Source organism: Cervus canadensis, chromosome 5 (genome assembly GCF_019320065.1).
Source record: "Cervus canadensis isolate Bull #8, Minnesota chromosome 5, ASM1932006v1, whole genome shotgun sequence".
NCBI lineage: Eukaryota > Metazoa > Chordata > Mammalia > Artiodactyla > Cervidae > Cervus > Cervus canadensis.
The window spans coordinates 52,605,752-52,620,581 of NC_057390.1; the positions used below are offsets into that span (position 1 = coordinate 52,605,752).

The 14,830-nt window shown below is 34.3% G+C and overlaps 1 protein-coding gene across 5 annotated transcripts in view; it reads right to left on the reverse strand.

The window, feature by feature from the left end:
* The window catches only part of CTNNA2 (catenin alpha 2), a 1,320,456-nt gene that overhangs the window by 30,623 nt on the left and 1,275,003 nt on the right, over positions 1-14,830 (reverse strand). For all 5 annotated transcript variants that reach the window (XM_043468829.1, XM_043468828.1, XM_043468827.1 and 2 more), the window contains one exon: positions 10,410-10,544. In XM_043468829.1, the coding sequence (XP_043324764.1) occupies positions 10,410-10,544 (135 nt within the window). The remainder of the gene's footprint in view (positions 1-10,409; positions 10,545-14,830) is intronic.

Sequence of the window (14,830 nt, forward strand, 5' to 3'; positions counted from 1 at the left end):
GTACTGAAAGAGATATGGGTGGGCCTCCGTGGTATTAAGCAGCCCGGCCCTTTGGATTCCTCATTGGTTCTTTTGAACAGATAAATGAACCATCTGGGAGAAGGAGGATGAAGGAACATCCCACATCGTCAGGCACTGTAGGGGAAAATTGTAGTGGGGTTCAAAGGGAATGAATCCCCTATTTAGAGCATTGAAGATCACCAAGAAAGAAAGCAAGGGCTGAAACTCTTAAGGCCTGGAACAGCAAGTGGGGATTGTCAGATGTCTTTGTTGGAAATTCCATTGCCCTGCTGCGTGACCTTCAGAACGCTCTGGGTCTCAGCACACTCAGCCAGTACATGGTGCTAAGCGGGTACTTACCTCTTCCATTGGGTTCACTGAGGAATTAATTCACTCATTGTTGCTAGAATGGCAATTCTTTTTTATTTCTCCTTTTTGCACTCAAGGGTGAGTTTTGTGATGGGCACCATTGAAAAGATAAGCCAATAACCAATGTCGAGTTTGACCCTTGGAATTTCTACCTCTTAAAATGTTATATCTGACATAAAATATTACTGACAATCTTGACAAAGTTTTTCTACATGCACTGAATATAACATACTCCTAAAAGGGAGAGTTAGTTCTCTCTTCAAACCTGAAGAGAAATCAATGGCAATACTGCTACAATCACAAGATCCCCTATGCAGGTACTTTCAGAGGTCAAGTTTAGATGACCCACTAATGCTCAGTGACCAAACATTTTTGTTACATGCCGTTCTGCTATAGTCACAGAGTTATAGCTTCGTTTAAAGTCTGAATGTATATATATATATATATATATATATATATATATATATATATATATAATCAGGCAAAATGGGAAAATAATGTGATCTAAGTGGTTTATTTTTTTCTTTTCTAAAGTAGATTTAGAGCTTTGAAAATTGAATTACTCACAGTTGTCAAGTGAGTATTATGACAAAACAAAAGGAAGAGCAAGCAGGTCCTGCAACTACCCACATGGAAGCCAGATCTTTAATCCACCCAGTGGAATATATGAAAAGAGAATCTATTTCCACAAAGAATATTCTAGCAAAGTTTCAAAATAATAGCTTGCAATTCACATCATGAATGCTTAAAGGCCAGAGACTATTTCTGTATACAGATAAACAAAACTCCTAATTTGGCTTTTTTTTTTTTTTCTGGTGTTTTAAGCCAATACAGTTCTATTTCCAATCCTGTCATTCTTAGCTTAACAAATATCTAAGTGTTTAGATCACAGTTTTAAACTAAACTTGGTAGATTAGGGAGCATTTTGAAACACAAGAGCTACTAAATTCAAACTGATTATGAATTTGGCAACATTACTCCCATCCTTTACTTCAAAATAAATCTTAAAGGCATTTAAAGATTGTCTTTAGGGAACTAAAGACAAAAAGAAAAAATAACTGACATATGAGAAGAAAGAATGAAATTTTTCCTGTGTTTGCATTTTTTAATATTTTTTAGAAGAACCAATAATACTCTGCGTATGTTTTCCTTGCTGAATATTCTATCCTCATTTTCAGTAAATCTAAGTCTAAATTCAAATTCACATTTAATAGCTTTTATTGTGTTAAATTTCACAATTAATGAATCTATAAAGCTATTTTCTTTCTATTTTTACGTACTGAATCATTGACTTGTTGGCTTATCTTTGCTTTTTTAAAGCTTTGTAACAGTCCCATTTGATTTTAGAATTTAGCCATCTCCTGATTTCCCCATTGTAGTCAAAGTGTTATTTTTTTACCAACTCTATAATCAAACAGTTTCAAAAGTGATAATTATATATCAGAAACTCATTTCTGTCATCTCACCTTTTGTACAATATATAAAGGTCACTATTTTAAGATTAATGATGCATCTGTCCATTCTTCCAATAAACACTTTAAAATTTTTACTACTCAACAAAGGAGGGACACTTTTGCCAATATTAAGATATTAGAATAAAATTGGAGCTAAACACTTTTTAAATAATAAACTAAAACAAACTAGACTTAGATTATAATTTATTTGTATTTCTAATTAATTATCCATCATTTATTTGTAAGTGGAACATGACTTCAGGAACCCAATGCAAAACTAGGCGGCATCAAATGGATGCAGGGTGGTGAACTGTGCTGACTTTTTCCATGATTTAGTATGATTGATTGCAATAATGTATTTAGTTATGATATTAGTTAAAATAGCAAAATTTTCTTTGACATAGAATGCAGTGCCTGGATCAGAAAATTTCTAGCTCTTCTTGGTATCTAGCCTCCTGATACTGTTCATGAAAACTAAGTCTCACTGCAATTATGGATTTGATGCATACTTCCTATGACATTACATAAATGGATGAGTTAGCCCTTCAAGACAAGACATGAAGTGTTTGCAAGATTTCAGTCAAGAGACTTCATTATTGAAGTCATGATTATAATTTTCTTCGGATCAGAGAAATGTAAGACTGGTTTCAATTGTTTATTTGCTTGATAGAAAAAAAAATGTTTAAGTTAGTGCAAAGGATAGAGAAAAGCCAGGTGGAATAATTTGTACACTCCAAAAGAATAATTGGCAGATGCATTTACCAAGTAATTTATCATGGAAGACATGATCAGGCAGCTGGCAGGCAATGTGACCAAAATCTTAAATATCCCAGCAAGAGAAAATACAATTAATTTTGATAGCAAAATATTTGAATTGGAAGTCTCCAGATAAAGAAATGATGTTTGAGTTTGTCTTAAGATAGTATCTTACATACAGAACCGTGGACTTAAAAGAGTACATGTCATTAGAAAATGATGCTGACTGGAACTTCTCCAGGATATTCTCTTTCAGTTGCAAAAGGAAACAGAAAAGAAGGAAGACTATAGAGATTTGACAGAACATCTAGCCAGACTTCCAGTCAAGTTCATTATCAACAAGACATCTGTATAGATGAAGGTATTCAGAGAAAAGCAATAAAATAAGATATAGTACTGATGATGAAAGAAAAGTTTAAAGTCTAAATTAAGCTTGCCTTCAAGAAAATAGAATTAGGATGAAATATTTGAAATATAGGTATTGCCCAGAAGGAAAATGACTGTTGAAAATACAGTAAGACAATGTATTTTGAAGCAGTAAAAGAAAAATCTGAACTAAAAATCCTCCATATTGCCCATCCAGAAGTCTTTCCTATTTGTAAGATACATGGCCCATAACATGACATATTTCTCCTCTAAAGGGCTATGATCAAAGGCAGATTTTATAAATCATTTAAACTGGGGAAAGCATTTGACATAGTCTGTATGGACAGAATGTAGACAACAGTAAGTTAAGCACAGTTTTATTTCCAGTAAACCAAGAAAACCAGTAAATACACAGAGGGAGCTCAACAGACGGCCCGCTATTCCAGCTGAAAATGCTAAACAGTAAGATGAGAAACTAAGTGAGGTAAAATGAAAACAAGAGACTATACAATCTAATAAAAGCACAATGGACAGAAAAAGTTACCCTTTCACAAAAATTATTTGCTATTAGAGATAAAGAACCTTGAATGCTCCCACCCAACCAATATTTAGCACTGTGCCTTTTATGTAGGAGTTGAAATGCAATAGGAACATCAAATTCAATGAATCAAAATATGCTTCTAAGAACGAGCAATAAATACAACCCTGAAGTCTGATGGTTAGTTTGTCATTAGAAATTAGGAACAGCTTATGAAAGCACTGTTTTTTTCCTAGAAAAAACACTGCTCCTGTCTCAGTTTTGATATGGGCATCTCTTTATTTCCTTTATTTTGAGTCATCTGAGGTCATGCAAAATCAATAATGAAATTCCCAGATAACATTAAGCATATGGTTTTAATATTCATATTCTCTTTTTAAATTTAATTATATACTTTATATCAACTTGTTCATATTTTAACTTCTCTTAAGGCATTCCAAGTAGAAACAAGAATAAAAACACAATAGATTTGGGTAACCCATTCAAAATAACATATTTCTTGACTAGAGCTGACAAATCGGAGGGTATACAGGAAAACCAAAAACGAGGAACTGAATTATAGATACTGTATCTAAATAAAGATATTCAATCAACACTTCAGCTTCTCATAATTATTTGGTTCAACTGAAGGAAACAGGTAGATCTGGGTTGCTCTCATATATCCAAAACTAGTTTAAAATGGGGGAGAAGGTGCTAGCTTCTAAGATACTACTACAGACATTAACTCTTAAAACATACTGATAAACAAAGAACATCTTAGAAGGAACTCAGACAACTATTACATGTAGACAAGATCTCTGAACATATCTCATGGGAAAATTATATAAAGCAGGATATCTTTAGCTAGGTTTTCCTGTGTTTCACAGATATCAAAAGATTTGTGCAATCATTGTCCCTCATTTAGGTGCCTTCTATGTTTCTCATTTCCAAGTTTTTGTAAAATATTACTATTCATTTGATGCCAAAATAACCCTTAGGATATTAAAATCGAAGACATTAACTACTAACAGATAATTGCATGAAATATTTGTCTGCCTTATTTTAATTCGTGGCTTTGGATACTTGAAAAAATTCTAAAACCCAAAGGAATGAAAGTCCATTGATTCAGTGGCAGGTAATGGCGTTGCTATTTCTGACTCAGAGACACTCCTCTGTTCGTAAAGTCACTAACACTTTTTGCTCTTATAAGCAATAATGCCCTTAAACTAAAATGTAAACTGCTCATCTCAGGTTCAGGTGATATAATCAAGTGAATCCACTGAGTAGACCCTAATTTCGTCAATCCATGTCTCCAGTTGAGGTCAAAGAGTTATTTGCTTGGTTCACATCCCAGCTTTGCCACAATAGAGTCTGTTTTCTTAGTTTAGGATTTACATTAGAAAAGTCTTTTTCTGTGCATAAAACAATTTAGTAAGATAACAAACTGGTTTAATTTCATGAGTGAATAACTGATCTTTTTTCGATGAATAGAATTAACCATATTGGTAACTTTAGATTAGTATCGTTGAGTATGTATCTGAAGAGTTACTTCTTACAGTGAAGCAACATACCTTCCTCCTTTGTGCAAGATTATTATTTGAAGTCAGGGTGATATGCTGTGGTGCTACAGACATAAAGTTTTCTATGATGCCTGAAACCCAAGGAGATTTTTTACTTTTCTTATAAAACTTATTTCAAATTTCTTCCAAAAATAATGCCTGGAGTTTGTTGAATGTCACTTTTACAACACCAAGAGAATGAATTTGCACTGAAAAAAAACTAAAGGGTTATTTTTCTCTAAAGGTTTGCATAATTTGGGTTGTGCAAAAGTCAATGACCATGGACACTGACATGAATGTAACTAAGGAAGATTTAAAGTGGGAATCAGAATTTCTATGGCTATAGTTGTACCATCATAACACATTAATGCGTAGGCTGTTGGGAGAAAAATTGAGTTATGCAACAACCCATCATACTAGAAGATAAAGTGCGAAGAACTATTGCCATTCTGAAGATGATGAATACCGATTTAATTTTCTTACTGTTACAGAGTTTCTTCATTATCCCTCCGTTCAGATTGATAATCTGACTTTAGCTTTAATCTTACTTTCCTTGGATCTGAATTTTCCTACTTTCCCAAGATCAGAAAAAGTTATTTAAGCCAAATACTTAATAACTTACCCTCTGGAAGGTCTGAATAAAATTCTTTGAAACTGTTGAGTCGCCTGAACACATACCCTTTTTTTTTAAATGAAGTATAGAAGTGAATTCCAAACCCAAACTGAAATAGCTAGCAATTTAGATTTTTTCCCATTACTACTATACTTTGATCAGTGGAGATAATCAAGAATTGACAATATACAGAATCAGAAGATACATTAAGAAAGACTCTTTTCCCCCAAAATCATGCTTAAAGTATGAGTCTACACAACTAGGTATCAATACAATGCTTGTTTCAGTGATTGTTTCATCTCATTACAAAATACTAATACTTTTTTATAGAGGGAATAAAAAAATTTTCAAGTATAATGCAATTCTCATCTCAAACAACCACCATTATATATATATATGTGTGTGTGTGTGTGTGTGTGTATACACACACACATATATAGGTATGTGTATGTATATATATATGGTATTGTACAAATATATATAACATTGTACAAACAAACCCTATATGTTCCCCCAAATTGTATTACATTGAATTAGATATGTCACAGTTGTCAATCATTTGTTCATTTCTTAATTATTGCTTATTAAGGGGACAAGGAAGCAAATCAGCTTTATTTGTTATGTGTATATATGTAAGCATGTGCATATAGCATATATGTATTTTATTCAAATTAACTTGAATATGACCAGTTTCTAGTATTTTTATGAGTGTTTTTTATCTATTACCATGAATATTAGTTTTAACTGAGCCCAATGTTTGAATGATATGAAACATAATTGACCCCTTATTCTCCAGTTTTCTTTTTACCAATTCAGATCCTACCAGTGTTGCAAATTATGCTTGCTCACCTTGTCAAACTTTTCTTCATAATCCAGTTGAGAGGAATTCAAATTTGGAAAGGAGATATTTAAAAGACAAAATAACTAAAATTCACATTAGGGCAAATTACTCAGTCCTTCAGGAATAGGTCATGGCTCCACTTAATCAGCCTGAGGACTAAAGGAACTAACATTTGTCACCTCTAAACTCTGTCCCTATATTTTGTTTGCATGAAAAAAGGCATTTATTTGCAATAAAATCTATTAACTTTGTAACTTCTCACGTAGAGTCAGCTCTAAGTTATATCAGTGGTCCTCCATCTCTGAATCTGAACATCAAATTCTTGTCGAGAGCAGAGTTATCGTTCTTGTTTTCTGGTTTTATTGTTATAATGGGGCTCCTGTTGTATTTAAACTTAACATTTTAGATGGAATTTTTTTGTTTTATCAGAATGCTTGATATTCAGCATTCTATATTCGAAATCCCTACATTTGTGTTTTGAATCTCATTCATAATAATGTACAAAGTATAAATCTTTGGGTAGCTAAAGATTATCAAGGCTTATAAAATGGTTTTTGTTTCTTCAGTTGCATGTGTATATCTCCATTTTTTAAATTTAAAAGAAAGTATTAAATTCTCTGAAACTGAATGCAGAAAAATTAATTTAAAATATGACAATCAAATATACAGGTAATTTCCATAGCATGGCATTGGAAGTGATTTGTATTCAAAACATATTGTGGTTCAACTTGTCTCCCATGATGAACAAAATGTTGTCACCTTCAATGGGTATTACTTGAACTGAACTTATTTATGTTATGCTATGGTTAAATTTATTTTTCCTTTGTTTTCTCTTTTTCCTTCTTTTATGCTTCTTCCTCCTCTCCCCTTTCCTCTTTTTCTTTTCTTCTTACAACAGTCTTTTTTTTTCCAGAAAGCATGTAAAGCTTAGAAGATTAAACTACCACACATTAAACTAAACAAGCAAATAAAGCCAGTATATAAACTATCAGGCTGTTTAATTGTCTGGGCTTTCATTTCCTCTGCTCTCCCTCTAACATTTCTATCACTCTTTGAGGATTTTTTTGTTTTTTTTTTAATTCCCTTTCCCATTACCTGCTTAGCAACCACATTGAGCTGAACTGGCTCACAAATATGCATCTTCTACTGTGAGATTTAATAAGAATGGCACCTTTCCACTGTTGAGAAATGTTTAAGCCAATGACTTCAAAAAATTGATTGCCAGCCAGAAAACTAATGCTGCTTCTTAGATAGCAGTTGTGTGAATGAGCATCCATAGGCATACACCCTGGTTTGCTCTATTTCTCTAGTTCCCATCATGACTCATGAAAAGTTTTTCACCCACTGTCACCATGTCCCATTGAGATTTCCTGAGCCACCTCTCAAGTCAAAGGCAGACACCATAGAAGAGGCCTTTCCCACTTTGTACACACAGACTCACATAAAACATACACAAGCTGACATGGTATACAGTTATGCACATGTGCATGTTTTTAGTTTAAGTTCATCATGCCAGCATAAGACTATAAAAACACGGCATTCAGTTTTTAAATCCAAATAATTTTTCTTGGCAAAATGGAAAAAAAAATTATCCAAATCTCTTCTGCTTCAGTAGAAACTTTGACTTCTAACAAAAATACTGTCCTGGGGAAGCCACAGTTTTGAATACCATGTACACAAAGACATAGGAAAAAAGAAAGGACAATTCAAGTATTTCTCTTTTTAATTGCATATTATATGCAATACTATATTTAATATATACATATGCATACTGTATTTAATATAGCAACTTCTCCTTAAAAATGTGGCAACTTCATCATGCCAGACAACAAAATAAATGGGGCCCAAAGCATGGATGAACTTTCTTGGCAAAATCATTGAAAGTTTGTGTGTATGGGGTCTCACATTCTTGACTCTTTCAGAATTTTGAAGACAGTCATGTGTGCTACTGTGCAAAATAAACATATTGTTGTTGTTGTTTTTTGTCTATTGGCCATCAATGAAGGATGAAGAAGAAGATGGAGGCAGAGTGGCAAAGACAGCGGACTACAGATGCAGGTGTGGCACCAAATAGCAATCAAGCTTGGAAAAAAATCATGAAGAAACCAAGAGCAGGCCCATAACTGAGCAATATAAGCAAATCTTTATAATGCATTTGACTCAGAATTATTATAAAGTGGTATAACATTCCTCTGAAAGAAGCCTTCTCCCATGCAAGGATTTACGAACATTGCCAATAAGACTCAAAGAAGGAAACAGGCTTTGTGATAAGTGTTCTCAAACACTTCTGCAAATGCCAACAGTGCAAGTGATAAAAGCCAGTGATGGTTTGGACTACAACTAAATGAGGAAAATACAATGGAAATGAAGCTCTGGAGGCAGTGATGAACAATGGGCACTGAGAGGATGATGGAGAGCAACTCTGCCCGTAAAACTCACTTAGATGAGGTTGCGGAGTCTGAGATTCACAAAGATGCTCTGCGCATCCATGTAAATAATAAGATTTGGAAAGTAACAAATGAAAGCACACAAGGCAAGCGAAACAAAATGCACTCAGTCCCACAGGTGCTTGATACAGATGGACATGAAAGCTGAATGGTATGGGAAACTATACCATTTAGGCTGAAGATAAGAAAGGAAGCAAGGGAAATGCAATGTTTCGATCACTTCTTGGCAGAGAGAATCTTGGTAATAACCAATGTGGCAGAAAGGACACATTGCAAGACAGATTGCTCTTGGTTGTTGAAGAATGTTGAAGCAGGATCATTTTGGAAAAGGAGGGGTGACTATGCTTTGCTAAGAGGCACAAAATTGCAATTTACTGGGCGCTAGATGAGACTGCATGGAACAGACTTTCTAAATGGAATCTCCATGCAAGCCAGATAAGCTCTTTTCCCAGCGAGGTTTTCTTAATGCCAATTAATACAGGAACTGAAACCTTTGGGTTCAAGAATGATTTTTGCACATATTTTTAATCAAATGGTGAATTTCTGCAAATGTCTTGAGGAAGAATTGAGCTTCATGACCAGTCTGATGTTCACAAGGCATTCACCATATGGATAATATTCTGTTTCTGGTAATGCCACACTGAAAATAGCAGCATCATGGCTGACTGGGAAAAGAACTAAAGGTGGCAGAGCCACACTTTGGAATTTGCAAATAGTTTACAATAGATGGCATCTTGTGTTGAAAGAAAGGGACTGAGGGAGGAGAAGAAGCCAAGGTAAGAACCTCAACACATACATTTGGAAATCTTGCCAAGAAATCATGATACTTCTATTCATTGAGCTTTTTGTTTCTTTGCATTTGATGAAAATGGACCAGATACTTATATTTTCATGAGAAGGGAAACACTGAAGTGATTGAATAAAGGATCTATAATTGTTAGTGTCTGACAACTATGTTAGTTTTTGGCAACAGCACATCAATCTGTATTAAATTCAAATGCTTTCTGGCTTTTAAAGGTTATTGATAACCTAGTATGCATTGGAACCTGATGAATGAATTCCTATTGTTTTCACCATCTCTAACATGTGAACACAATCCACACATAGAGAGGCTGGCTCCTGAACAGAGAATGAAAATTACTAGGACTAACAGAGGGAAGTAGACTTACAATGAGTAAATATACAAAAGCCCCAAATAATTATAATAGTCACAACTTGGCAATGACTTTCCAGACTATGAAATTAGTTTTCTTGTGAAGAATGGAGATTTTATAAGGCTAGTATAAACACAGGGTAATTGGAAAATCAAATTGTTCATTGTGAGTTATTGTAAGGTCTGGAATAATGGTGATAACATTTAAAAAGAAAAAAAAAACTACCTATGAATCACTGTAGTTTGGTGTTTTTAGCAGTACTGTTGCCAAGAATGCTTGCCTTGAAAGAACAACAGTGGGAACTTGAATTGCGAAGCCCAGGTCCCAGCTTACCCCTGACACAATGAGCTCTCCTCCCAGATTCTGTACTTCGGCTTTCACCTTGCTGCAGATGTTAAGCTGATGGCAATACAAGGCAATACGTTGAAGGTAGGCTAATAAATCCTGCTTACATGCTGAATCAGGACACTATAAAACATTAAAAAAAATTATCTCAATTAGTAAGAATCTTTCAGTTTCTAATACTTGCTATACAGAAGCTGTGAGAAGAAAAGTTTTCACGGTCATATACCTTAATTATATCCATTCAACTTGATAGTGCATTAAAGCTTCAGAAATGCTTTAGGGAATTTAGAAGGCCACAGTGATAGGTGAGAGTGGTTAGTTCTACTTTGATAAAATTCTATACAAAGAATATTGATGATTTCCCAGAAAGTCTTATTGGGAAGAATGTATAAGTATGTTATCAATTATCTTCTAAACTGCAAAGAAAACAATATTTTATAGGATTTCTCCTAGTGGCCCATTCCATGTTCACTATATGCAAAGTTATTTTAACACAGACAGCAAAGCAATAGATGCTAGAAGGAAATCATTCTGTGTGACAGTCTCTCGGCCATAGTAAAAGACAGTTTCAATTCGATTTGTTAGAAAATGCATTTGTTTCTTTTGGCTTTCTAAGAAATGTATCATTCACTAAAGAAACTCTATTGCACTTTCTGGAATAGTGGGCTTTATCCCAGGAATGCAAGGATTCTTTAATATCCACAAATCAATCAATGTAATACACCACATTAACAAATTGAAAGATAAAAACCATATGAGTATCTCAATAGATGCAGAAAAGCCTTCAACAAAATTCAACAACCATTTATGATAAAAACTCTCCAGAAAGCAGGAATAGAAGGAACATATCTCAACATAATAAAAGCTATATATGACAAACCCACAGCAAACAGTATCCGCAATGGTGAAACATTGAAAGCATTTCCCCTAAAATCAGGAACAAGACAAGGGTGCCCACTCTCACCACTACTATTCAACATAGTGTTGGAAGTTTTGGCCACAGAAATCAGAGTAGAAAAAGAAATAAAAGGAATCCAGATAGGAAAAGAAGAAGTGAAACTCTCGCTGTTTGCAGATGACATGATCCTCTACATAGAAAACCCTAAAGACTCTACCAGAAAATTACTAGAGCTAATCAATGAATATAGTAAAGTTGCAGGATATAAAATTAACAGACAGAAATCCCTTGCATTCCTATACACTAACAATGAAAAAACAGAAAGAGAAATTAAGGAATCAATACCATTCACCACTGCAACAAAAAGAATAAAATACTTAGGAGTATATCTACCTAAAGAAACAAAAGACTTATACATAGAAAACTATAAAACACTGATGAAAGAAATCAGAAAGGACACAAACAGGTGGAGAAATATACCGTGTTCATGGATTGGAAGAAGCAATATTGTGAAAATGAGTATACTACCCAAAGCAATCTATAGATTCAATGCAATCCCTATCAAGCTACCAATGGTATTCTTCACAGAACTAGTACAAATAATTTCACAATTTGTATGGAAATACAAAAAAACCTTGAATAGCGAAAGCAATCTTGAGAAAGAAGAATGGAACTGGAGGAATCCACCTGCCTGACTTCAGGCTCTACTACAAAGCCACAGTCATCAAGACAGTATGGTACTGTCACAAAGACAGAAATATAGATCAATGGAACAAAATAGAAAGCCCAGAGATAAATCCACGTACCTACAGACACCTTATCTTCGACAAAGGAGGCAAGAATATACAATGGGAAAAAGACAACCTCTTTAACAAGTGGTGCTGGGAAAACTGGTCAACCACTTGTAAAAGAATGAAACTAGAACACTTTCTAACACCATACACAAAAATAAACTCAAAGTGGATTAAAGATCTAAATGTAAGACCAGAAACTATAAAACTCTAGAGGAGAACATAGGCAAAACACTCTCCGACATAAATCACAGCGAAGATCCTCTATGACCCACCTCCCAGAATATTGGAAATAAAAGCAAAAATAAACAAATGGGACCTAATGAAACTTAAAAGTTTTTGCACAACAAAGGAAACTATAAGCAAGGTGAAAAGACAGCCCTCAGAATGGGAGAAAATAATAGCAAATGAAGAAAACAGACAAAGGATTAATCTCAAAAATATACAAGCAACTCCTGCAGCTCAATTCCAGAAAAATAAATGACCCAATCAAAAAATGGGCCAAAGAACTAAACAGACATTTCTCCAAAGAAGACATACAGATGGCTAACAAACACATGAAAAGATGCTCAACATCACTCATTATCAGAGAAATGCAAATCAAAACCTCAAATGAGGTACCATTACCAGATCTGAAAGAGATGTGGTTACCCCAATGTTCCATCGCAGCACTGTTTATAATAGCCAGGACAGGTGGAAGCAACCTAGATGCCCATCAGCAGACGAATGGATAAGGAAGCTATGGTACATATACACCATGGAAATATGACTCAACCATTAAAATAATTCATTTGAATCAGTTCTAATGAGGTGGGATGAAACTGGAGCCCTTATACAGAGTGAAGTAAGTCAGAAAGATAAAGACCAATACAGTATACTAACACATATTTATGGAATTTAAAAAGATGGTAATGATAACCCTATATGCAAAACAGAAAAAGAGACACAGATGTACAGAACAAGCTTTGGGACTCTGTGGGAAGAAGGCGAGGGTGGGATGTTCTGAGAGAAATAGCATTGAAACAAGTATATATCAAGGGTGAAACAGATCACCAGCCCAGTTTGGATGCATGGAGACAATTGCTCAGGGCTGGTGCACTGGGAAGACCCAGAGGGATGGGATGGAGAGGGAAGGAGGGGGGATCGGGATGGGGAACACATGTAAATCCATGGCTGATTCATGTCAATGTATGGCAAAAACCACTACAATATTGTAAAGTAATTAGCCTCCAACTAATAAAAATAAATGGAAAAAAAATTTTAGCAACATGATAAACTTAATTTAAACCAGAGGCTGTGAGAAGGATCAAGACCATTGTAAAAGAAAAAGATGTGAGTAAAATGAGTTGGAAGCCCACTGAAATAAGCTTATCAGTGTAACAACAAGACCCTTCCAAGGATGTAGCAGAGATTTTGAATTCTTAAAAAAAAAATCTGGTGACCAAGGTTTTGAATTCTTTTTGTAACTTAAGTGGGTATATGTCCATCAAATACACACTGAACAGAGCTGAACACTTTCAGAGACATTTACATTATTTCCTAAAGCATTTCTGAAGCTTCAATGCCAACAGCTATCAAGTAATTGAAATATATTCCTATTGCTATCCAAAGTTCAGTTCAAAATTCTCCAGGATATTCTATTGTTCTCCCTCAATCTGGCACTTAAAAAGGACATATAATCACCAGATCCTTGATGAAACACTGTAAGAAATGAGTACCTACAGCCCAAAGTAAAGTACCTTATTTAGAACAAAAGTATGAGAAAGACTCCAGCTAAGCTTTCTTCAAGCTCAAGAAAGGGAATTCTTTCATTAATACTGTGAAGCCAGTCATTTGACATAGCCATTTATTTAATAAGTTACAAAGGGGTCTTTTTTCTACATAATACTTACCATTGTGGTATTTTTTTTTTCACTAACTGCATTTATCAAGAAAGAATCCCACAGAGACTGTTTTTAGCTTCCTACAAGTACTTCATACTGTAATATTTATCCTTCTCCAGAGACCCATATACTGAAAGGAATTAACTTTAAAATGATATCTCCCTAAAGGCCTTTGATACAAATACTTTGCAGCAAATTAAAATGGAAGTTCTATCTCAATGGAACAGTAATTAAAAATGCAACAGTCCGTAAAAAGTTTATACTGTGTGCATATCTCAAATCTTCATAAAAATATTTTCTGGCAAAATAAAGCCAACCAATGCACATTTTGGAAATGCTCATTTTATTCTGTTATTTAAACTGAAGTATTTAAAAACATACATAAAGGCATTATGGACCAAGAGAAATAACTCTTATACCATTGGAATAGTAGAAATGGATGCATTATTTGAAAAAGAAATGTTCCATTCAGACCAAACATTAGCAAAAATTGCAGGTTGCTTCACAACTGATGATAGGAAGAATGCCACAAAGAGGTTGTGTTTATCTTTTCTTTGTTACATCATCATTAAATGTCATTTTAATACTCTGTCACAATCTCAAGATACATCTAAAATCCTGGGATTTGCATGTGTGTGTGCACATGTGATATGTTTTCCAGATATCAAAGCTGTTCAGGGGCTGTGTTTGCTGATACATAATTGTTTGAAATAAAGATCCAAAATTTCAAAATCAAAAATAAGAATCACAATAAAAAATATTGAGCTCAAGGAGCCTAAACTTACTGAGAAGTAGTTTCAGCCATTGAGATTTGGAATATAATGGAAAAACCATCCA